The sequence below is a fragment of the Akebia trifoliata genome, chromosome 16 (assembly GCF_017979445.1).
Source record: "Akebia trifoliata isolate Shusen 1 chromosome 16, ASM1797944v1, whole genome shotgun sequence".
Lineage (NCBI taxonomy): Eukaryota > Viridiplantae > Streptophyta > Magnoliopsida > Ranunculales > Lardizabalaceae > Akebia > Akebia trifoliata.
This window is the reverse complement of record NC_141390.1, coordinates 29,140,310-29,163,170: the sequence shown is the minus strand read 5'-3', so window position 1 is coordinate 29,163,170 and position 22,861 is coordinate 29,140,310. Positions and strand designations below refer to the sequence as shown.

The 22,861-nt window shown below is 35.4% G+C and overlaps 2 protein-coding genes across 2 annotated transcripts; one reads left to right on the top strand and one right to left on the bottom strand.

Annotated features, from left to right (window-relative positions):
• Positions 1-2,658: 2,658 nt before the first annotated feature.
• On the bottom strand, positions 2,659-9,696 carry LOC147383337 (double-stranded RNA-binding protein 2-like). The gene is made up of 4 exons (XM_086428171.1): positions 9,360-9,696; positions 7,135-7,418; positions 4,479-4,698; positions 2,659-4,077 (listed from the first exon to the last, which is right to left on the bottom strand). Exons 2-4 carry the CDS (start codon positions 7,378-7,380, stop codon positions 2,837-2,839), a joined length of 1,707 nt encoding a protein of 568 aa, XP_086284297.1. The 5' UTR covers positions 7,381-7,418; positions 9,360-9,696; the 3' UTR covers positions 2,659-2,836.
• A 3,581-nt stretch (positions 9,697-13,277) lies between these two features.
• On the top strand, positions 13,278-21,276 carry LOC147383336 (uncharacterized). The gene is made up of 8 exons (XM_086427999.1): positions 13,278-13,329; positions 15,180-15,297; positions 16,422-16,502; positions 17,173-17,221; positions 17,354-17,450; positions 19,841-19,893; positions 20,209-20,271; positions 20,765-21,276. Exons 2-8 carry the CDS (start codon positions 15,197-15,199, stop codon positions 21,122-21,124), a joined length of 804 nt encoding a protein of 267 aa, XP_086284125.1. The 5' UTR covers positions 13,278-13,329; positions 15,180-15,196; the 3' UTR covers positions 21,125-21,276.
• The last annotated feature ends 1,585 nt before the right edge of the window (positions 21,277-22,861 follow it).

Here is a 22,861-nt window from a genome sequence, read left to right as displayed (position 1 = left end):
ATAAGCTGGGCTGAAGTTCTAACCAGATTCGTTAAACCAACTCAATCCACTTAGTGTTATAAGATCAACTGAATATGATGACAACGATGACGTGATGAGGAGCCGATGATGATGATGCTGAGGGTATTAAAATCATTTTTATTAAAAACAAGGAGATATGAGGAATATGTTTCTTGGAATGGGAGGGTTCCTTAAAACTTTTTAGGGATAATGACCCCAAAGACCTATTTTGTGATAATATGTACTAAAAATCCCTTCTAAAAAAACATAGGGACTCTTTAGTATTCATTTAATTAATATTATTCTGAAAAGAATTTTTGAAATGAAAATTTTGTAATTACCCTTTCAACGAATTTTGAGGTTTAAAGAAATGTGATTATTTGAGAATATGTGAAGTTATCCTCTGTTTTTAAATTAATGACATTCCTGTTGACTATGGTCATCTCTTATATAACAATGAAAAAAAGAAACGATCTAAGGGTATGTTTGATTGCACATGGAAAATAAGGTGGAAAATCAATTTCCATGGAAAATGACATTTTTCAAGTGTTTGATTGCACATGGAAATGGAATTCATTTTCCACCCCATTCAAAAAGTCCACTAAATCATGGATTTCACTTTCCCACCCATATGGGTGGGAAAATGAAATCCACCAATGTTTTCCATCATCAATTATTCCCTACCACCACCACCACCATTACACTAACTTTGCCGTCGTCGTCATCGTCGTCGTCACCATCGCTGTCGCCGTCGGCTCCGTCTCCGACCACCTTCTCTCTCTCTCTTCTTATTTTTCTTCTTCTCCATCCCTCACCTCCTCCGCCACCACCACCACCAAGTTCTCCCCCCATTTTCCTCACTTACCTTCACTGTCACCGCCACTACCGTCGTCGTCATCGCCGTAGTCGCCGCCGCCACCGTCGTCGTCGTCGTCGTCGCCGCCACCGCCTTCACCATCGTCGTCGTAGCAGCCACCGCCGCCGTCATCGCCACAACCGTCGCCCTCGTCGTCGCCACATCCTCCTTCTCCTCTTCTTATTTTTTCTCATATTTTTTCCATGATTTTATCCAAGTGAAATCAAACAATGGAATTTGATTTTCCAACCCTACCTATTTTCCACAACTAATTTTCCATGGATTTCAAATTCCATGGAAAGTGACTTTCCATGCAATCAAACATACCCTAAATGAAAATTAAAATTCCTTGTGTACTCTTTCCATAACTAGTGATTTTTAACTCGCATAGATGATGATGATGATAATGAATATGGTTATCATCACCATCAACTAATTTGAGTTATGTATATTAGATTTATTAAAAAATATAAATAATTTTAAATAATTAAAATGCTATTTTAAAACTCGACTTGAATGTTCATCGAATTGATTCAACTAAAAAATTAGTAAAATCTAATTAAATGAGTCAATTAAAATTATATTGAATTTATAAATAAAAATATTTATGATTTATTATGATAAAAATATTAATAATCAAATAAATTGGTCAAGTTTTTTATTTGACTCAATATGTTTTTAATTTAAACCACTTTGTAAAGATGTTAAAAGGGTATTTTAAGTATTTTTCTTAAAAAATATTCAAAAGATTCTTAATAAATGAATATTTTATTAAATGAGACTTAAATGATCCATATTCTTTTCTAGGGGACTAATTAGTACATATTCTTGAAAAAATAATCGTCCCAAAATATTAAGTGGGTTAGCCATTTCAAAGTCAGACTCGTTAGTTAGAGGGGAAGCAAACAAGAAAAAAAAAAAAAAAAAATATATATATATATATATATATATATATATATATATATATATATATATAAAAGTTATCTGTAAACCCATCATATTTAATTAATTTTATGGTTTGATGTGGTACAAACAAAATAGTCAAACCAAATCTTCCAAACAAATGTTGGTGTGGCAATATAAGCCGGTTGGATTTGATTTTGGCACGCCTCTGACCATCTGATTAACCACTTAAACGTTGGAAATGTTTACTCAATCACAGAGAAAATTGGTTGATATTTAACAAATTTTATTGTTTTAAATCTTTTGAAACAAATGTTGGCGTGACAATTAAGCCTGTTGGGTTTGATTTTGGTGCCCTTTTGACCATCCGATTAACCACTTCAACGTTGGAAAAATCTACTCAATCAGACAGAAAATAGGTCACGTAAAATCTGCCACGTGGCAATACTAACTGACTTTTGGACCCCCTTGTCTCACCTACAAACTGAAAATCAGTCTACATGATAATTTCAGTCAGACATTGAATTTTATTATTTTTCATTATGGGCTTCTTAACTAGGCCCATGGGCTTCATCAGCAGGTCTTCACTCGCAACAATTATCCATCCAATGTTTTTCCCTAACATCAAACTCTGATAAGCATAGGACATCAAAATTATAAAAAAAAAGTCCCTAAATCCCCCATGCATCAAGTGTTGAGTGTAACTTAGATAATATATCTCCATTATTATTCTCATCGATAAAATCATTTATCATCTAACGTTACAAATCCCAAGTTAAGATCACAAACTTCGACAACACAACTCGAAATCAGTTTTTTCAGTCCAGTTGACAACACGGCGAAAGTTATAAATTAAAAAAAAAAAAAGTTGAAATCAGTTTTTTCAAGAGAAAAAAAAATGATCCTTTCATTGTTATTTTATTAATTTGAAGTTTCGGGGCCTCGGAAATCACCCTTAATTCTCAATCACACAGCTATAAATAAGTTTATAAAGTAAAGTAAAAAAAAAAAAAATTTGCACTTGGGATAATCAGAAAGGATCAACCCGATATCGAAACATACAATCACATTTGCTAATCATATTCGAAGCTTACCCAATTCAGAACTTGCCGATGATGCATCTTCTTCTTCTTCTTTAGTTTTAGAAGACGGTCCCTCCTGGTCTGAATCCGATATTTTCCTAGCTGGCGGTGCCGAACAAACTGGTATAACCGATCTGATTTGGACTGCGGGGGCCATGAAATTAACCGAAGGCCTCCCTCCAAAGTTCATCGATCTGGGTCTAGTTGTTTGTGGAGGAACTGCAGTTCTGATTGTTACAGGAGTGGGAACACGGGTGTTCAAACTTTCTGGTCTGGGTCTCACCGAAGATACCGGCCCGACAGTTCTGATTCTCACAGGAGTTGCAGATGAAGGTGGCGTGTAACATCTCGCCATTCCTGCGGAGCTCGGTCTCGGGAGATGATGAGGTTTAACATTAGATGCACTAGAGTCAAATCCAAGAGATGATTGCTCACTTAGGGTTCCTTCTGGTTGAACAGATTTTCCAACATTGGATTCTAACCCACTGACAGCATTGTTTTGTTGGTCCTCATGAGGTGTGTCGTGTGACGGTGTTTCGGAAGAATCCTCACCTGAAACAGGGCGACTTTGAACTTCAAAAGGAGGACTAAACAGAGAGGAGTTTGACTGGATATTGACTTTCCGAGTGTCGGGATCTGCATCACCATGGAACCAATTCTCTTCCCCTTGGGTTCTTTCCTCTTGTATCTCTTGTATGGTTACTTGAGACCTACTGATTTGAACAGGCATAGAAGGGTTAGAGATGTAAAATGATGGCCCAGTGGGAGAGACCGTAATCCCGGGTACAACACTGATGGGTTCTTGACCTCTTGCGAGAAAATACTGCCCATGATCGGGTTGGAATATCGAACGAATAAATGGAAGAATTTGAGGACCAGGTGGGTTCGGGGGCATGGGAAGTGTTAATAAGCGACTCTGCTGTTGGGATGCTTGTTGTTGTTGCCAAATTTGGTACATGGCCACTTCAGGGGAGAAATTTGAATAAGGCCAACTTGGGTATTGCATAGGATACAATGACATGCCACCGCCAGATGGGTTCATGTCCCTACGAACAGGAGCCGATGATCTCTGCCGTCCACGATGCCTATCATCTTGCACCGATGACTTTTTTGCCTCAGGAGGACACAAACTTGCAAGAGCACGAGCAACAATGACTTGTTCTTGTTCATCATTTCGTTCAGACTCTGATGATAGAGGAGAGGAAGAAGAGGATGAAGAAGAGCGTAAATGAGGCACTGCACGTGCACCAGGAAAGGAATCAGAATTGCAAACACAACTACATTGGTAACAGATTTCATGGGCATATATTAATCAAGGGAGATTTTATTGCCACATCAAATTTTACTAAGAGCACCCCAATTCATATGATATTAACAAAGAATTAGCACACATCTTGGGGTGCTCTTAGTAAAAGTTGGCGTGGACAATAGAATATCTCTTGATCAATGGCGGTAAAAGCCATGATGATTATATGATGGACCATAGATTACTGGTCTTCCAAAATAAATGGGACAGCCATGAACATCCAATAGGAACAATTTCTCACGTATGGTTTTATGTCTCAGATTTTATATTTTGATCAAACAGAAATAAAACCAAAACAAAAATACAAGAGAAAAAGAAAAAAGCTGTATACATTGTTTCAAGGCAGACCAAGCAACCATGGCAGCGTTCTTCTGAGCTTGCTTCTTGGTCTTTGCGGGGTCTCCTGCAAAGCTCATTCCCGCAAGTTCAACTGTGCATGTGAATACAGGAACATGGCCTGGTCCAGATCGAACTGTTGTATAAACTGGTAGGTTTAATCCGGCTCTATGGACTGTCTCTTGAAGCAAATTCTTGTAAACTCCAGTTTCATCCTGTTAAGTAAAAAAACATCAAAAGAGACCTCAGATAACTAACCATATTACTCTGGCAAACGGCTTATAATTTAACAACTATATCACATGTGAAGCAGTGATATTTTCCCGAAAGATAGCCAATGAAATTAAAAGGAGAAGAGGGTTTATCAAAAAAAAAAAAAAAAAACTTCACATTATATCAACTAGAAGGTGGCACGTGCAAATGCAAATCTCTGAAGGGCTTCTTTGTAATTTAAAATATTAATTAAAGGGTGGTTTTGATGATTACATAGTAAAAATATTTTTTTAAAAATTTTGAAAACTAATGCGATTTTAGGGATGTGCAATTGTAATTTTCTTGAATTTTGACCAAAATGACCCTGATTATATTAAGTTTAAATGTTAAGGTGGGGGCATTTTTGGAATCCAAATTTTGATGTCAAACCACTTCTACTTCGCCTTCTCTCATTATAATAGTAAAGATTATAGAAGCAATATCTCAATTGAGTCAAGAGATTACATGGGGTACCTTCAGAATGTAGCTATTCTACTCAGCAGAGAAAGAAAAAAAAAAAAAACTCTTACTACATGAAAATGGGGTGATTCTGACCATTGGATTCCAGTTAGATATAGGGATCATAACTACATAACATCAGCGGAAAACTAAGGACATACAAATAAACCTTAAATTCTCTCTCAATTCCCAGAGAGATTCCTTGAGTCATTTACTAATAACTGGATGCCATAGTCATCAAATTTCTCGAACAAGCAATTTCCTTTGTCACTCATTATCATTCCAAACTTCATCCCAAATATTTATTTTTTTGCATGATTCAAAGCAAAATCCACGAGAAATCATCCTTGTGTTCATGAAACAACATACAGTTATTAGAATAGGGCCTTATTAACATTTTTACTCAAATTTTCTGGCATTAGTGATTATTTCAAACTAATTGGTATAGAATGTATAAAAATGTTCGGGTTTGGTTTCTTCAATGAGAACCTAAAAGAAATCAGAACAATAAAGTAGGAAAATTATAGAGATACACACTCACACACACCCACACCCACCCGCACGCATGCGCACACACACACACGCCACATACATATGTACATTCAATGATACACATGAATATATGGGAAAAGGTTTGGTGGAGTAAAACTTCAGACCTCTTCAATGAAGACAAAGAGTACATCTTAACAAATGGAGAGGTGATGTGACCTATCCATACCTTCTATATGATAGAGACCCATTGGATTGGATATTGTCACTATCCATGTCAAGCCTAAATTCTACCATTTATTTTTGCCACTTAGAACAGCACAATTAGGATGGGGGGTGCCACATAGGGATATGCTTGGAGATCTTGGGCTTTCTATACCTTTGGTCAAATCTGAACATAGAGTTTGTGAGAACTACTTTCGATGACTTTGTTTTTAGATGAAATTCCTTGTGTAATCATTGATGTTTTGATTTTTTTTTTGTGTTCGTTTTTGCTTTTCTTTGAGGGGCTACCTCAGCCTTCTCTTCTTGTATTTTGTTCCTCTCCTTTCTTCAATATATCTTATACTTATCAAAAAAAAAAAAATAGGGATATGCTGTGATGGTGAAATACATGGATCCTTATGGCCATCACCTCATCTGCCATGTCTATAAAAACCTGCCACACACGCATGCAAGCAAGCACACATTTTTGGCAAATATGACGGTGCAACTAGACACGGATTAGTGACAAGTAGGTGACTAGCCATGAAAACTTAACTGGAAAATGGTAACATTAAGATGATACAAGTAAAAGATCGTTACCATTTCTATTGTATCATATACCAGTTTTGCTAAAAGTCCGGTTTCTGTTTACCTTTATTTTTGTTGTTGTTCTCCTCCCCAGCTGGGACTCCATATTGCAATTAATAGTTGATCACCAATATTGTTTAGTATTTTAATGTTTGTACTTCAAATTTTCATTCTATATTCTAGAAATGATTTTCCAGCGCGATATGAAAGGTCTTTGGAGAAGAATCCCACCCTCCTTTTTAACATAGGTCTCATCTCACTGAACCCCCATTACCTAGCCCGCATTTTGTATCATTAAAGTTTTGCATGGCAATATGTCACTAAGATAGAAAATGCTAAAGTATTGAAGCAGGGATAAATCAATACTCTGAAAACATCTTGTCGGGTGCTAATCTAAGAAATCCCAATAGTTTGCAAAGCAACTTGGCAGTAATTAAAATTAAAAAAAAAAAAAACAGCAGCCTAAATCCTTATTTTAACTTCATGGGAATACATATGATATGAAAACATAGCCTCTAATTGCATTTATTTTTTTGGGCCACTGTTTAAGACTGTCGTCTTACACATGTGAGACATGATCAAACAATTGTTCGCCCTAGATTTCCATGCACCAAATTTGAGATAGATGGCATAAAGAAATGGAGGCGTGTAATGCATACCAGAACTCTTGCAGCAAGTGATCTAGATGGGCCTCTCTTCGCGAGCGAGTTAAGTGCTACCTCAGCTGCAGCATGTTCTGCTTGTCTCAAAGTGGTGCAAAAGGTTGGGCTTTCAAAGATCTCCCCATTGAAATTAACAGTGGCTTTGAATCGAGGAGCATGATCTGGTCCTTCCCGGATACATGCATATGATGGCAGGTTGAAACAGCTTCTCTGAGCTAATTCTTGCAACTGGTTCTTGTACATGCCTGGATGTGATACCACACGTACACCAAAAATCGAATCTGGAAAAAATGAAAAAATAAAAATAATAATAATAATAAAACACAAATTAAAAGAAACAAAAAGGATTCATCCCCCAATAAAAATGAAACTTTAAGTTCCCAACTTTTTTTTTGGAGGGGGGAGAGAAAGAAAGAAACCTATTGTATTTTCAAGAATTACTTCGAAAAAAACAGGTGAGAAATTGCCTTCCCTTTGCTCTTATGACTATTTTACCATGAAATTGAGATCGTTCTGGAAAAAATTGTCATCAAATATGTTCCAATCACCACAAACAATTTAAAAAGTTATTGGTTATAATAAAAGCTATCTTGGTGACAAACACTATAACTAACAAGCCTTCAACTCCTTTCCTTCTCTTTTGTTTGTTTTTCCCACCTTTTTGTGGTGCAAAATGGGATAACCTGCAAACTCATATATCTGACACAACATCCTCTACTTGAGCTAGAAACTCAAACCACCAAATTTCATTTTGGTGTGCTAGAAGCAATTTAATGGATCCCTACATGATCTTACCAGATGTGTTGAATTGCAGATAATTAGGATCAAGGTTTAAAATCTTGTCTTGAGGCCAAAACATACCAGAAACATTTAGTTTTTTGAGGTCAATGTTTTGTTTCTGTCTTGGACGAAACATTCCAAATCGGTACAATACTTTAAAACATGGTTAGGATACTCGGCTCCCACATAAGTGAATAGAATCGTAAAAGTAAATCATCATAATCATAGTCATTATCATATAACAATCATCATCATCAAAGTCTTGTCCCAATAGTTTAGAAGTTTATACATCCATATATACATATATATATATATATATATATATGGGGGTGGTTCATGGGACATATGTAAAAACAATGGTTTTTCAAAATATGGGTTAGAGGATTTGGATTGAGCTGATTTTTTGCGAGGATGGTCACTATGATGAGAAGATCATCCTCACAAAAAATCAGCTCAATCTGAAACTTTTAAATCCATCAAAAGTGATTTACAAATTATTGGCAAAAATTGGTAAAAAATCGACGGTCCACATTCTAAATCACTTTTAATGGGGTTAGAAGTTTTAGATTGGACTATTTTTTTTTTCCGGATGATCTTCCCATCATAAAGATCATCCTCACAAAAACTCAGCTCAATCCGAAACTTCTAACCCATATTTTGAAAATTTATTAATGTTACATTGTTTTTACATATGTTTTTCATATGTCCCTTGATCCGTTCCCTATATATATTTAAAGGGACTTCAAGCTCCAACCACTGTACTTTACAAACAAATGACCTCAAACAGTTTGATAACCATAAATCTCCCAATAAATCGATTCAACAACAATAAAAAGTTAATTTTCCACTTATGACTCACCAAAACCAGATCACCAAACAAACCCTATAATAAAAACCTTGCAGAAAAAGTCCTAAAAACCAATAAATCGACTTCCAGCTCCAACTACTGTACTTTACAAACAAATGAGCACAAACAGTTTGACAACCATAAATCTCTCAGACAATAAAAGTTGAATTTTCTACTTATAACTCACCAAACCCAGATCTCCAAACAAACCCTACAATCAAAAACCTTCCAGAAAATGTCCCAAAAACCAATAAATCATAATTTAAACCTCATTTATTGGAGCTTCAACACTAAGTTAACCAAATCTCCAATGAAATCCACAACAGAATATTAATTTTCTTTAAAAAATTATAATAAAAAAAATCCAATATCAGAAACCCACCTCAACTCAATCACCCAAAACTCAATCGAATAGAAAAAACCACTTCACATATACTCAAAATACCACAAAGGGTACCCAAAAAACCCACCAAAACAGCCAAAAAACTACTCTAAGATCTCAAGAACAGATACCACTAACATAAAACCTCAAAAAACTCAAGAGAAACAAAGAGGAAACAAAAACCCATTTGATAAACACATGAAAATTACTAACCTTTCTCTTCCTCTCTCAAACTATTGGAATTTCCGGCTTGTGGGTCATTAAAATGATCGGGAATCCACCTGAAACTGACATCAGATTGACCGGAAAAGTTGAAATCCGGTGAAAGAAGATGATCTCTTTAAAAAGAAAGAATAAGTGCTAAAAAGATCTGAACAACAAACTGAATTTTCACGCCCTTTTATGATCTCTGCCTGTATCTATCTATCTATCTATCTATCTATCTATCTATCTAAAAACCTCTGCTTTTGCTTCTCTCTCTCTCTCTCTCTTTCTACTACAAACTCTACTGCTGAGTTTGCTTACTCCTTCACTACTACGATAAAAGAAGGCTCTACTTTTTTCACAAGCCATTAATACGAAATTAAGTTTGGGAGGTTTTTGCTAATTTGCACCTACCGCACTAAATTCTATTTGAATTTACCTAAATACCCCTTTCATTTTGAGAGTTTCCGTTGGAACCCCTACTTTTACTTGTAACATTCCAATAAAAAGTATGAGAAAATAAGTCAATGATTGAGAATAAGTCAAAGTTGGGGTGGGAATAGAAACTCTCTCCTTCACTCTCACTCTCTCTTATTTAATTTTTTTTATTTGCTAGATTTACGTTTTTATATGAGCTTAATCATAATTATAAAATGTTGAAATTGTTTGAATATGTTGTAATAGAATAATACTGAAGTGACCTCAGGATTGTACCTCATATCACACATTCTTGATGTGGAAGTGTGCAGGGACCATAGATGCTTTTCATCGAGATGAATGAAAAAGCATTTATGATTCCTGCACACAAGTGTGATATGAGGTACAATCCCGAACTCACTCCAGCATGACTCTTTTGTAATATTGTTGAAGTAAATTACTTGAATCAAACTTTTATAATGTTTGAATGGTGTATTTTAATATTTAACTAGGGTATAATAAATAATTTAAGAAATTGAAGTGTAATAAGTAAAAATAGTTGGTGTGTCAATAGTATCTCTCTATCATGTTTACGAGTTTTTTAGGTAAATTTGAATTCATCTAACTATTGAACTCTACCCTTGAGGTTAGGATCAATAATTTTTTGGGTTATTAAGCCTTGTTCGGGAATGCATTGCCTTCTGTGATCGTGCTTCTCTTTGAATCACTTTCATAAGAATTGTGGAGCGAAAGTGTTGGAAGCAAAAGGAGTGGAAATGTGATTGCGCAAGTTATATATCTTTGGTGATTGTGTTTAACGAGAAGCAAAAATCCACATCGTTCCCAAAATGGTGATTTTAAGGCAATAAGCATTTTTAAACAATCAAATGTATCAAAGAGCACTCTCTAAATATGAAACCAACAAGTACTAAGAGTCTTATTTGAAAAGTACATTCTAGGATCGAGAGAACGTTGTAAAATATCTGGTCATCAAACGATTTCTCAAGATATTTTTTTTTGCGTAGAAAAGTTTTGAAAATATTGATCATTGAACTAATATCTTCTAAATACTCTAAAAAAAATTGTGGACATTAATTAAAAAAATTGATGACATTATCGTTTAAAGTTCTATCAGAATTTTGGAAAAGTTGAAAGGTCAAGGCGGTGCCTTTCGCTTTTGACTTATTTATTATTATTTGTGGGGGTGGGGTAGCACACTAAACATTTCCTAAACATCTCCTTACGTAATGCTATAGACAAATGGTTTCAAATCTTGGTTTGATGGTTCAGTCTCGTCCATGGACGAGATCGAGTTATCTCATATGAGTCGACCTACAGATTTGGACGAGATAACCATTTAAATCGATTTACAATTATTTATTCATATATATATATATATATATATATATATATATATATTATATATATATATATATATATATATATATATATATATTTTATTATATTTTTTATATAAATAATATAGACAATAAGATGCTTAGTCACAATATCATTTTTTATCTAAATATTAAATATTCAAATCATAAAAAATAATTATATTTATAAAAAAATATATAAAATCTCACGTTTTCAAAATATTGTCTGAGTCATCTTGTTTATCTCGTGAGATGATATGAAGCGCGAGACACGATATAAATCTGCCTTGTTTCTAAACAACATCGGCTCGATCTGGGCCGAGATTTGAAACCATCTATGGAAGAGTTCCGGCCGACATGTTGATATTCTCATGCAACCATTGTGGGATTATGGATTTGGGTCCGGGTCCGGGTCCAAGTCCGGTTGAGGTCAACTTGACTGTAATTATCTTGAGAAAATGGGGCCCATGTAACAAGACCCAAACCAGCCCGGTGGTATCTTCGGGTGACACAACTTATGATGCGGCAGACCTAAGGTTATGAAATTAATAGGACAAATGAAAGGGAAATTTACTTAACCCTAAGTTCCTCACAAATTTTTATAGCTGCTAGTGGTGCCTCAACTTTTACATATTACACCTCAATTAAAAATAAAGAAAAGGGTTAATCTCCATTTCGTGCACTGAAAATGATGAAATTCTGGCTTCGATACACTGTTCAATTTAATTATCAAAATATGTTTTTACAGTGAATTCGTCACTTTTATAATTTATGAATTCGTTGATAAAATACTAGGGATTTTGCCTTACCAGTGATCTCGCTGGTAATTTATCTACGATTTCGTTGATTATAAACGTGACGAATTAATAAGAAAACCATGTTTTGGGAATTAAAAGTGAATACTATACCGAAATAAGAATTTGGACATAAGTTGCGCATATTTTGAGAAAAATCCATAATAAAAAAAAAAAAAAAAAAGTATTTTGTAAACTTTATTTCTTTCTTAATGCCGTGGACCCTCATTTCAATTGGCAAGATGGACACTTCAAATTGTTAAGATTGATAATTCACATAATTGAGATGGACTTTTGTTCCAATCGTTGTGATCATCCTTTACAATCGTAGAGATTAAAGGTTGTAAATTGTCGAGATCAACCTAGTCATGATTGTCGATCTCAACATTTCAACATGAATCATCGAGATTAGCAATTCATATCATGAGATTGACGATTGAAATAGTCAATGATGTGAATTGTCAATCACAACTATTTGACCTCGCCATGGGAGCAAGGGGGCATTGATTTTACGCATGGTGCATTTACAAACACGTCCATTATGTAGGATCTGTTAAGTAATTTTCCCTATATAATGGATTTAGGCTCTCAGTCTTGATTCCTAATTTATAAGACATAGAGAGTTCAGGAAAAAAAAAATGAATAATACAGAAGTGACCTCGAGATTGGACCTCCCATCGCATACCTCGACGTGAAAGTGTATGGGAATCATAGACATTCATCGAGATACGAGTGATAAGCACATATGATTCCCATCTTGAAGTCACTCCAACAAGACACAGGGGAAAATAACAAAAAAAAAAAAAATCACAAAAAGTCAATCCAAGATTTAACAAAATATCAGATCTACCACTCACATGACCCGCATATGTATTAAGGTCATCCCAAATTTGCAAAACTAACTGCATTAGGCTTCATGTGATTGGTCATCAGAATTTTATCAAACCCTGAATCTCTCAAGACTTCAACGCTTACTATTGTTTCGAAACAAATATTTTAAACCTTTCCAATTATTATCTATTAAAATGAAAAAAAAAAAAAAAATTATCTTAAACATTGAAGAGGTAAATGATGCTTAATTTTTGCAGAAAAAAAAAGGGTTGGGTGGTATCTTTGTCATTTTAAGAAGACCACAGTCCAGGGGTACTTTCATCGTCACTTTGAAAACACAAGGGGTATCTCAAATATTCATCAAAATCAGGAGGGGTATTTTAAATTACCCATCTACTAATCAATCCAAATATCCAATAGAAGCCACTGAATCAACAAAATTCAGAAGTTGTATCCTATGATGCTTCCAATTGCACCGAATACATTCTCACATCCTCCAACCCCTTCAGGCTTCAGCACAACTCCAGACTCCAGACTCCAGAGCATCCACGTCTTCTATTTGTAGTGTACCCTCTCTTTCTCTCTCTCTCTCTCCCTCCCAATTTCCAAATTTTGTTGCAGATTGAAAATCAGATTTCAAGAAGAAGTTTGTGGGACTCTAATTACTTTTGGTGATTTATCTAATAATCTCTTTAATATTCAATCTGATCTTTTTCTATTCGTTTTATCGTCTTGTTTATCAACTATTGAATCTGTTAGGAAGTAAACTAGGGTTTCAGACTTCGTTATTAGTTTTTTAATTTTTTTTATGTCGATGATTGTTTTTTCGATCATATTCAATTTATACATTGTTTATAACTGTTTAGATTTGAGTGTAGAAGATCTGCAGAAATTTCTAGCAATTTTGATGCAATAATTTCCTAGATTAGTAACTAATTTGAAGTCTTTGTGACCTAAAGGACACATAATTGGGAGAATGATTTTTGTCACAAAACTTTTACTTTATCCCTTCAAAATGTTGTTCTTAATTCTTAAAGATAGCAGCAGTAGGTGTATATCTCAATTATATGGTGTTGGCTGCACGAGTTCTGTTCTTCGGTGATTTTGTGTGAAACTATCTTGCTTTCCTTTAAGTAAGACATAAACATGTGTTTTTATGTTTACATCTTGAAGTACTTTGTACAAGACAATAATTTCGGTTCTGGTCATGCTAAAGATTTATATGTCCAATGATAATTTTAGGTTGCCCCTTTAACGCCCCTCTCAAGGGGGCAGAGTGAAGCGGCGGGTTTGAGGGTCCGGAAGAAGGGAGTAGGGTATGGCGTGGACACTCCCTGAGAGGGCAAAATGAAGTGAGGGAGGAAACATTCCTTTTCCTACTCCCGACAGGGAAGGTGGATTAATGTTTGATGCAGGACCGTGAATGTTACCCTAGGATGATATGCCTGTGATGTCCTCATCAATGTTCATGCTCAAAGAACAACACCCCCCCCAAAGTGGGTAGAGCAAAGAGGGGGGTGGGTCATGCTCAATAGCCCCTTCCCCTTTCCCACAGTTCTAGGGGTGGAGGACGTTAATACAAATTGCAAGTTTAATTTCAGCATTAGTGTTAGTTATCAAACCATAACCATCAGTATACTTGGTTTTAGGATTGAGAGAAGAGAAGAGAAAGGAATTGGTTCTCTCCATTTCTCTTGTCTGGGAAGTTAAATGAGGAGAGAAGAGAAAGTTAATGGAGAGAAATGGAGACAAAGTAGGAGAGAAAATTGTTCAATTTTTTTTTTCTCCCCCAAATCAAAGAAATTTGGAGAGAAAGGGAAAGAGAGTGAAAAAATAGAACAAATTACTTCCTATTGTATTTTTTTCTCTCCTATCTATCCAAATAGGGTGGAGAGAAAGTTGCTTATTGTTATCTCTCTGTTTCTCTCAATCCAAACAGACTGTAAGAGAACTTCTATTGGCACCCCAACCTTTAATTATTACACCCCAGCTAAATTTTAAAAAATCGGAAATTAATAGGGTGAGAATATAATTCTCTCACTCTAGGAAATAACATTAGGTATTTATATTTTCTTCTCTTTGACGGAGAGATATTAAATAGCGAATAGCACGAGATCAACATCAAGAGGTCAAAGTAGATGCTTGTCGTTGATGCCAACTCTTTTTTTTTTTTACATCGTCAGTGGCAATTCGTGGCATTTTTATCTTGTGCAAGTATTATGAAGACAATTTGGATGTGAAAATGTTAACTCCTATTTTAAATGGTGTATGTTAATTTTTAGTTGGAAGTGGTAAATAATTTAAGTAATTGAGATGTAATAAGTAAAACTTGGGGTGCCTATATAATTTCTCTAATTACATATATAAGTTGTGGTTAATAATAACTGTTTTTTACTCTTATTCTTATGCAGGTGAAGAAGGCCTGGTGATGGAGCTGCCATTAGTTGAAAATTCAGAAGTCTCAACATTTTCTTCCAATGACTTGGGACATCACAGTGAAAATCTGGACCCACAACTCGTAAATCATGGGTACATGTTTCATTTGTTAGTCGGTCATTTCTAGTGTGATCTCATATTTACTTCTTGTGCTAGTGTGGCATTTGAATTTTGGAGGCATACTTAAGATAATTGTTTATAGTCATGTAATGTCCATAAAGGTTAGGGCTATGAAAGGGTGGCCTGTCATGCATAAGGATCAAAAGATCTATAAAAATGAGGTTATGTTTGAAGATCTATAAAAATGAGGTCTGTCACCATTCTACTATTTTTTCTGTTTTGAGTTTAATTTTCCTTTGGTCAAAAGTTTTTAAAGAGCTAAGGTGGGTCTTGTTTGATGATCTTGTGAGAAATTGGGAGGGGTTTGTCGTATTGTAAGAGATTAGTTGGTTTGTTTCTGTTTCGCTTGGTCGGTCAACTTGCCCCACCTTGTCCCTATCAATGAATTTCTGCTTATTAAAAAAATGAGATTATGTTAGACATGATCATATCATTTTTCATCTTATTTTTTTTACAAATAAAAGTATTTTATAATCTTACATTTTCTCTTTTGGAGTTCAATGGTATCACACTCCACAAAGATCGAGTTTGTTGGTCATTGAACTCTTAATTCAGTTGGCTAGAAATTGAAAATATGACTGCAAATGAAACTGTTACAACGTATGTTTATTTTTTGCTCTCATTTGGTGGTATAGCAATCCAGTCTGCATTTTATTATGTCCTCTATTTAAAAGTCAAAATAAATCATGATGTTATTTGTTTTTGAAAACATCTTTCCTCCAAAATATATTTCAAAAGAGCTGTTATGACCTGTTATAATAGCTGTTATTTACCATTATCTGCTCAAATAATGGCCCCTATATACGGTAAATGGCCCCATAATGGATTGCCCTTTTTTAATACAAAAAAAAGGAGCGGGCTATTTTTTCCTGCTTAATCTGTTATAATGGTTATTATATTATCTTTACTGTTATTTTAAAACTGTGTTTTATGTGTTATTTCCTAAATTCTAGGGACACAGAAACTAAGTGTCCCTAGAATTTAATACAAAAAAAGGAGCGGGCTATTTGTTCCTGCTTAATCTGTTATAATGGTTATTATATTATCTTTACGGTTATTTTAAAACTGTGTTTTATGTGTTATTTCCTAAATTCTAGGGACACAGAAACTAAGTGTGAGATCACTGAGGTAGAAGTAACAAGTATGCTGGAAGTTATTGCGGCCACTGGGAAGTTTTGGTATGTAGTCCATCCTCGTATCTAGACTTGTGTTTTAAATCTATGTATAGTAAATATACTAGGGACAATTATTAATACGGAAATGAGTCGGCCATTTTTCCATTTTTAGCATAGAAAGGATTCCATATGTGCTGATGCAATGTGCCAGTGCGGTATGTGCTGTTTGCAGGTTATAAAATAGACTCATTACACAAATTCCTTTATGGGATGCCATCATGGTTTAAAATATCATATTGATTGAATGTTTCAGTTTCTGAAAAAATCAATACGGTATCGGACATTTTGAATGTTTAGGTTATAAAATAGATTCATTACACAAATTCCTTTATGGGATGCCATCATGGTTTAAAATATCATATTGATTGAATGTTTCGGTTTCTGAAAAAATCAATACGGTATCGGACATTTCGATACGTACCGATACATACCTGCTACTTTCCCGAAACATTCAATGTTTTGTATCGGTCTTGGCCATTACCAATACGTATCAATCAATACATTCCGATATTTTAGACCATGGATGCTATTTTGTGTATTTACAGACAAACCCTCGCACCCCTGCACGTACACGCGCGCCCATGCCCACACAATAATGTGATGAAGTTCTAAGTTTGATGTTTACCTGATAGACTTTTGTTGAAAGTACTCATATTGCCTAGTTGTATTTCAGGCATGATTGGGACATGTTGAAGAACTTGCTGTCCTTTCGGCTGAAGCAGGTATGGCGAGGTACGCCAGCATATTAGTCTCATGCTACTAAGTGATGGCAATTCATAGTTTTACATTACTTATGTTAGTCATGGAGTTTATGGATGATCCTAATTCTCAGTTTCAATTTGAACTACCTAAAGGTCTTGGCAGAGTATCCTGAAGCTCAGATGGTTACCGATCAACAAACTTCTTCATTAGGAGAAACCTACCCTGAGTTAGTAAAAAGGTTGGACGAAGGTATTTCTAAGATGTTGATTTCTTTCCCCAAATTTATTTTTTGTTTGAAAATTTTCACATTCATAACCATGTCTTGATCGATGTGATGCTATGGATATAAAAGTGAAGAATGTAACTATCATTATCTATTAGGTATCCCATTTTTGTGAGGGGACCAAAACGTGTTTGTCTTCGTATGTTTAATTCCGATTCTGCTAAATTTGCACTTATTACCTTGTGTTTGTTACTTCATTCCTCTTGCATTATCTTTTTTCCTTTCGTCTGTGTCTTTGGCTTGCACATGTACTTTTTACAATTAGTATTTTCAAGTAGAGCTTTTGAATCTGTGTCTGGAGTTGTTGCACATGTAAGTGAATGTATCATATGCTTTCTGTTTGTTCTGCATCTTTTTATTTTTATAATATGAATAAACACTATGTTTTATCTATGCTAGCTTTTTCTTTAGTTGATTAAAGAAGAATTTATTAGAAAAAAAATAATCGAAGTGCAAAAATGACTTATAGTGAACAAGAGCTTCACCAGGGGTCCATGAAACAAAAATCAAACAATCTCATCTGAATACCTTATCTTCAAGTCTGCAAGCCCTGAACTACGACAAGAAAACCGTCCATGCAACCAAAATAGCCTTGATCTTCAACACTAAATCCGTGGGATCCTCCTTATCCCCCAACATTTTTCTTTTCCTCTCCTAACAAAAGTACCAACAAACTCCCAAGGAATTTTTCCTTGAATCATCACAACTTTTTGTGAAGGCCTTTGTGTTATCTTTTGAAAAGATCATGAACCAAATAAGGGGTGATCCACCTCATACTAGAATCATGTTAGAATTCCACCCACACACCCCAAGCAATTAGGCACTGGATGAGAAATGCCTCACTGATATTCCCAAGGATTTGCAGATAATATACATATTGGGGATTGGGTGACCTTACTAATGAGATGTTTAATGATGGAATAAAACTTGTATCAGGATAGTCATCCAAACAAAGAAAGTCGCCGTAGACAGGAGTAGAGTTATCCAAATCTTCTTGGAGAGGAATGGAAAAAGGTCCCTGTGAGTAATTTCTTTACAAAAGAATCCTACAGAAAATTTATTATTAGGAGACCATCTCCAAAGTCTCTGTCTAGGCTTGAAAATATGATGTTCTCTATGCCAAGGGCTTCCATACCATTGATTTCCCCATCAATTTTCTTCTTCCTTGTACTGAGAGAGATCTATTGATCATTCTAAGTCTGATTGGTAAGGGTACCTTTAATGTCAACAACACGAAATGAAGGAGATTGAAGCATTTGTAGGCGCATACCCAGACCCACTAGTCCTCCCTAAAGCTAATCGATGATTCAAAATCCACTTCAAAACAGATGCCATTTTTAATGCATTCAGATGTTTGCCATACCTTCCTTCCATACATCCTCCATAGACTCTCCTATCATTTCACAAGAAACTTCTTATCTCTTCTCGAGATGATTAGCCATCACCACTAGAGTTGAAAATAGGGAGAGAAAATATATATGTAAGCTTGAAAGGGTGCTTCTGAACATAGTGAACATTCCTCCATTTGATAGATCTCTCTTGAAACGTATTCTAACAGGGCGCCGAATTGGCCTTCATTATGTAACCCTTTACCATAGGAAACCTAGATAACAACATACGACCCATATGGAAACCCAAACCTAACACATAGTGCTCCAAGGCTTCCACCTCAATATCATAGATCTTTATCTTACTCAGATTAATCTGAAGGCCAGACACATCCTTGAAACATCTTGTAAGACACCTCTGGTTTTTTACATGAGTTTTAACATATGTAAACAATAAAGGGAAAGAAAACTAAAATTGTGTCATGGCAGGAATTGGACCCAGATCTATGGTATGATCACCCATAGACTTTCCCAGCTAAGCTAGTTGGCACCTTCAACACACCACAATAATGAGCACGAATGGGTATTGATTGGCATACAGTCCGAGAAGGTCTAATTCACACGTGGCTCAACTTTACTAGATTTTACTAATTTGGAGAACCTCAGAGTTCTGCCTCCCTTGCATAGTAGGCTTGTCCATTTTTGAGTGTAAGTGAAGATTCCTTTTCATGTATAGGCCTGTCTGGAAATAAGCAACTGATTGAAATGGTTAATTAGGCCTCCGTGCATGTTCTGCATTCTTGTGGTTAGCAAACAAAAAGAACATATCCATGGCTATTGTATGTTAGTTTGGGAGTATTTCATGGAGTGTGCGAATGGCTTCGCACATTTGGGACATCATCAACCGAGCCAGTTGATATCTATGATGACAAATTGTATCTGCTTATCATGATACTTACAGACATATGTCATCATTTTCCTATTTTTATGAGAAGGAATTGACAATGTATACTTCTTATGCTTTGCAGCACTTCTTTGCTTCATAGAAGGTCCTCCGTTTACTCTGCAGAGACTTTGTGAGGTGATTCCAGTATCGATGTTGAGTTTATGTACTCTCATTTCATTATATACTAATTTTAGAGCATTGTGTTCATATTTGTCCATGGGATCCCTGTATTCACGAAATTTCTAGGCTGACCTTTGAATTTTCCTATGGTGGACCTAATGCAGAAGCCATAAATGAACGTTCAAAGTCTTCTAAATTTTGAAACAGCTTGGTTTCATCCTTTCAAGATGTTTGAGATGTTTTGATTCCTTTGGATAGTTTTTTGTATTTTTTTAAATACAAGTAAGATTACATGTGTACTGTATCTCATTGTTCTTTTGGTGTTGACAGATTCTATTGGCCGCACGAAGCATATATCCCAACCTCTCAAAGCTGGCTCTCGCACTGGAAAAGGTATGTTGACAGAGGTTTCGGCTTTTCACTAGTATATTTATTTAGGATTTAAACACTCATATTTTTGCTAAAGAATTTCTAAACTTGAAGGGAAGTCCTAAACTTTTTTTTTTTGTTTGTTTTGGGGAGGGGGGATAAATTTCCATAAAGATGCAGGAAAATAAAATAAAAACAAAAGACTACATATCACATAAAAGATCCCACTTGAATGAGAAGTCCTAAAAAAGTACTCTACATTCGCTCCAAGAGAAAATGAGCCCCCCCCCCTCCCCCACAATGGATATCATAAGCTTGTGCAAAGGCATGCATTATCATAATGAACTTGTTAAATTTGACAGTCAAGAATAATTGTAATTTGCCTTTGGTTTAGGTCCACATTCAGCGTGATTATTATTTGCTTGGCAAAGTTATCATTGCCATCAAATGCATTTTTTAATTTATAAAAATGGATTGTGCCTTCTAGATTTTTCTTATTTTCTCTCTCGTTTTGTAGAATCTGTTGGTAACATCTACTCTAACTATTTCTACCGACCCATATCTATCATCAATGTTAAAAAAAACTGAACCTGATGATGAACCTGATAAAGGAAGTGTAGAGCCCCTAGCCCACTCTAGTCCACTTCAAAATGGAGTTGAAACCATGGTTGGCGATGAGGATGAAGTAATGGTCGAGGCAGAGGAGTTAGTAATGGCCGAGGCAGCAGCGGTTGACGAACATAATAAGAATGGTGAGAAGGAGACTGCCGAAGAAATAGTCAGCATAGCATCAGAAACAAGCTCTGACGGAAACACCAGTTCAGAGCCTTCTAGTGAGTCCTCTCCATCAAGTGAGCACCTCAACTCTACAAGCTAATCGGCCTATTTTTCCCCCCTGTTTTAGCCTTGCATGTTCTGATTAATGAGTTTGTTCAATTAGCAACAAGTTTGCAACTGCTGAGAGTGAGCTAGTATTACTGTCAAATTTTCACATTTATAACTTTCTTATCTTATTCGCATGTTTTCACATTTTTTGTGGTGGGATTTTTCATTGTTTTTTGGATTTCTTGTTTATTTATTGGTTCTCTTATATTAAATATACTTCGGGAAATAGACATGTCGTCAGCTTATTTCACACAGAGGAGCCCTTTTACTTGTCCTGTATTCCCTCTCATCGGTTACCTCTGTTTTGTAAAAGGAGTAAGCCCCAATGGCTTAAAAATCAAAGCTCATTCCCTTGGAAACAAACCTCACTCAAGAAGAAAGACTTGGGCAGCTATCACGTCTTTTCTGGTGAACACAACGAACCAATTAACTTGCATCACCAATAATGATCATGACCAACATGACAACAAATGGAGATTTTGGGATCGGTCCTGGTTATGGTGTCGACCACTCTGTCTTTCATACTATATGGCCCAAGTGAGCATTGGTTCACCACTTGTTCCATTAAAGACAGGACCTTCCAATACATTCAAATGGATCCCTTGCAATCATACTGTGTGATCAGGTAATATATATACACATATTAATGTATGTTTATGTGAAATAAACCATTTGCATTTGGCTCCGATGATGCGTGTCTGTTCCACCCATACCCCTTCACGTTCGTATCCAACAATGGAGCTCTTGCCAGCGTAAATAACACACAATTTGGACGTCACCTCAACAGCTTTAATATAAGCTTCTTTGTATGCAAACTAACACATGTACTTCACTCACATCTGGGACTATGTACGCGTGAACTACATTTTTTTTTTTGCCTCATTTAGTATACTTAACAACTTTAAGTAACACCATTGAGGGACTCCCACAACTAGGACAACAAGGCCTTGCCACATATACTTCGCTCGCATCAATGAGGAAGCAAAATATAAGAAGAAGGTTAGAAATGCAGGATATAGAAAATAAGGTTGAATTTGTAGAAATAATCAAAGATAAAGAATGTCAATTATTAGCAAAAACATAAATTGCAACAAACATTATCGAAACACTATCTAGTTATTATGTTTAGTATACTATATCATGATTAACAATGGATAATTACATATTAGGTTTCCCAATATGTATATGGCTCCAATAAACATGTGTCAACAATAAAACTAGAAAAGTAATCAAAAGAGTACCCCTTGGATTCTCGTTTCCAATTACTTCTACAATTTAAATTGGATTCCAATCCAATCAATAAATAATCATGAGAAATAAACCCCAATAATCAATATCCTTACTTGTCATTGTTGATACTAAAAATGTAGGAGACAATCCCATTCAAAATGATAGGATTTGATATTTGCACACCCTTTTGAAGGTGCCAACTTGGTAAGTTTGTAAAGTTTACGTGTGGTAATACCATTAGACAAGTTTTAAAGTATTGGCTGATACATTTCGAAACATTCAGATACATTCCCAAAACATTTAATGTCTTGGGATCAATGCTTCATATAGCTCTCGGCTGATACTGATGTGTATCAGCCAATGCATTCTGGTATTTTGAACCCTAATACCATATAGACAAGTTCAAAAATAAGACATTTTGAAACATTCAGATACATTCTCAAAATTATTCAATGTCTTGAGATCAATGCTTCATATAGCTCTCGGCCAATACCAATGT

What these genes read in the sequence shown, in the direction of transcription:
- LOC147383337 (XM_086428171.1), bottom strand. Translation starts at nt 7,380, where the DNA reads ATGTACAAGAACCAGTTGCAAGAATTAGCTCAGAGAAGCTGTTTCAAC. An exon ending in CACTTGCTGCAAGAGTTCTG is followed by an intron (nt 4,699 to 7,134) that starts GTATGCATTACA and finishes TTTACTTAACAG; the next exon opens with GATGAAACTGGAGTTTACAA. An exon ending in TTGGTCTGCCTTGAAACAAT is followed by an intron (nt 4,078 to 4,478) that starts GTATACAGCTTT and finishes GTGCACGTGCAG; the next exon opens with TGCCTCATTTACGCTCTTCT.
- LOC147383336 (XM_086427999.1), top strand. Translation starts at nt 15,197, where the DNA reads ATGGAGCTGCCATTAGTTGAAAATTCAGAAGTCTCAACATTTTCTTCC. An exon ending in AGTAAAAAGGTTGGACGAAG is followed by an intron (nt 17,451 to 19,840) that starts GTATTTCTAAGA and finishes TATGCTTTGCAG; the next exon opens with CACTTCTTTGCTTCATAGAA. An exon ending in TGGCTCTCGCACTGGAAAAG is followed by an intron (nt 20,272 to 20,764) that starts GTATGTTGACAG and finishes CTCGTTTTGTAG; the next exon opens with AATCTGTTGGTAACATCTAC.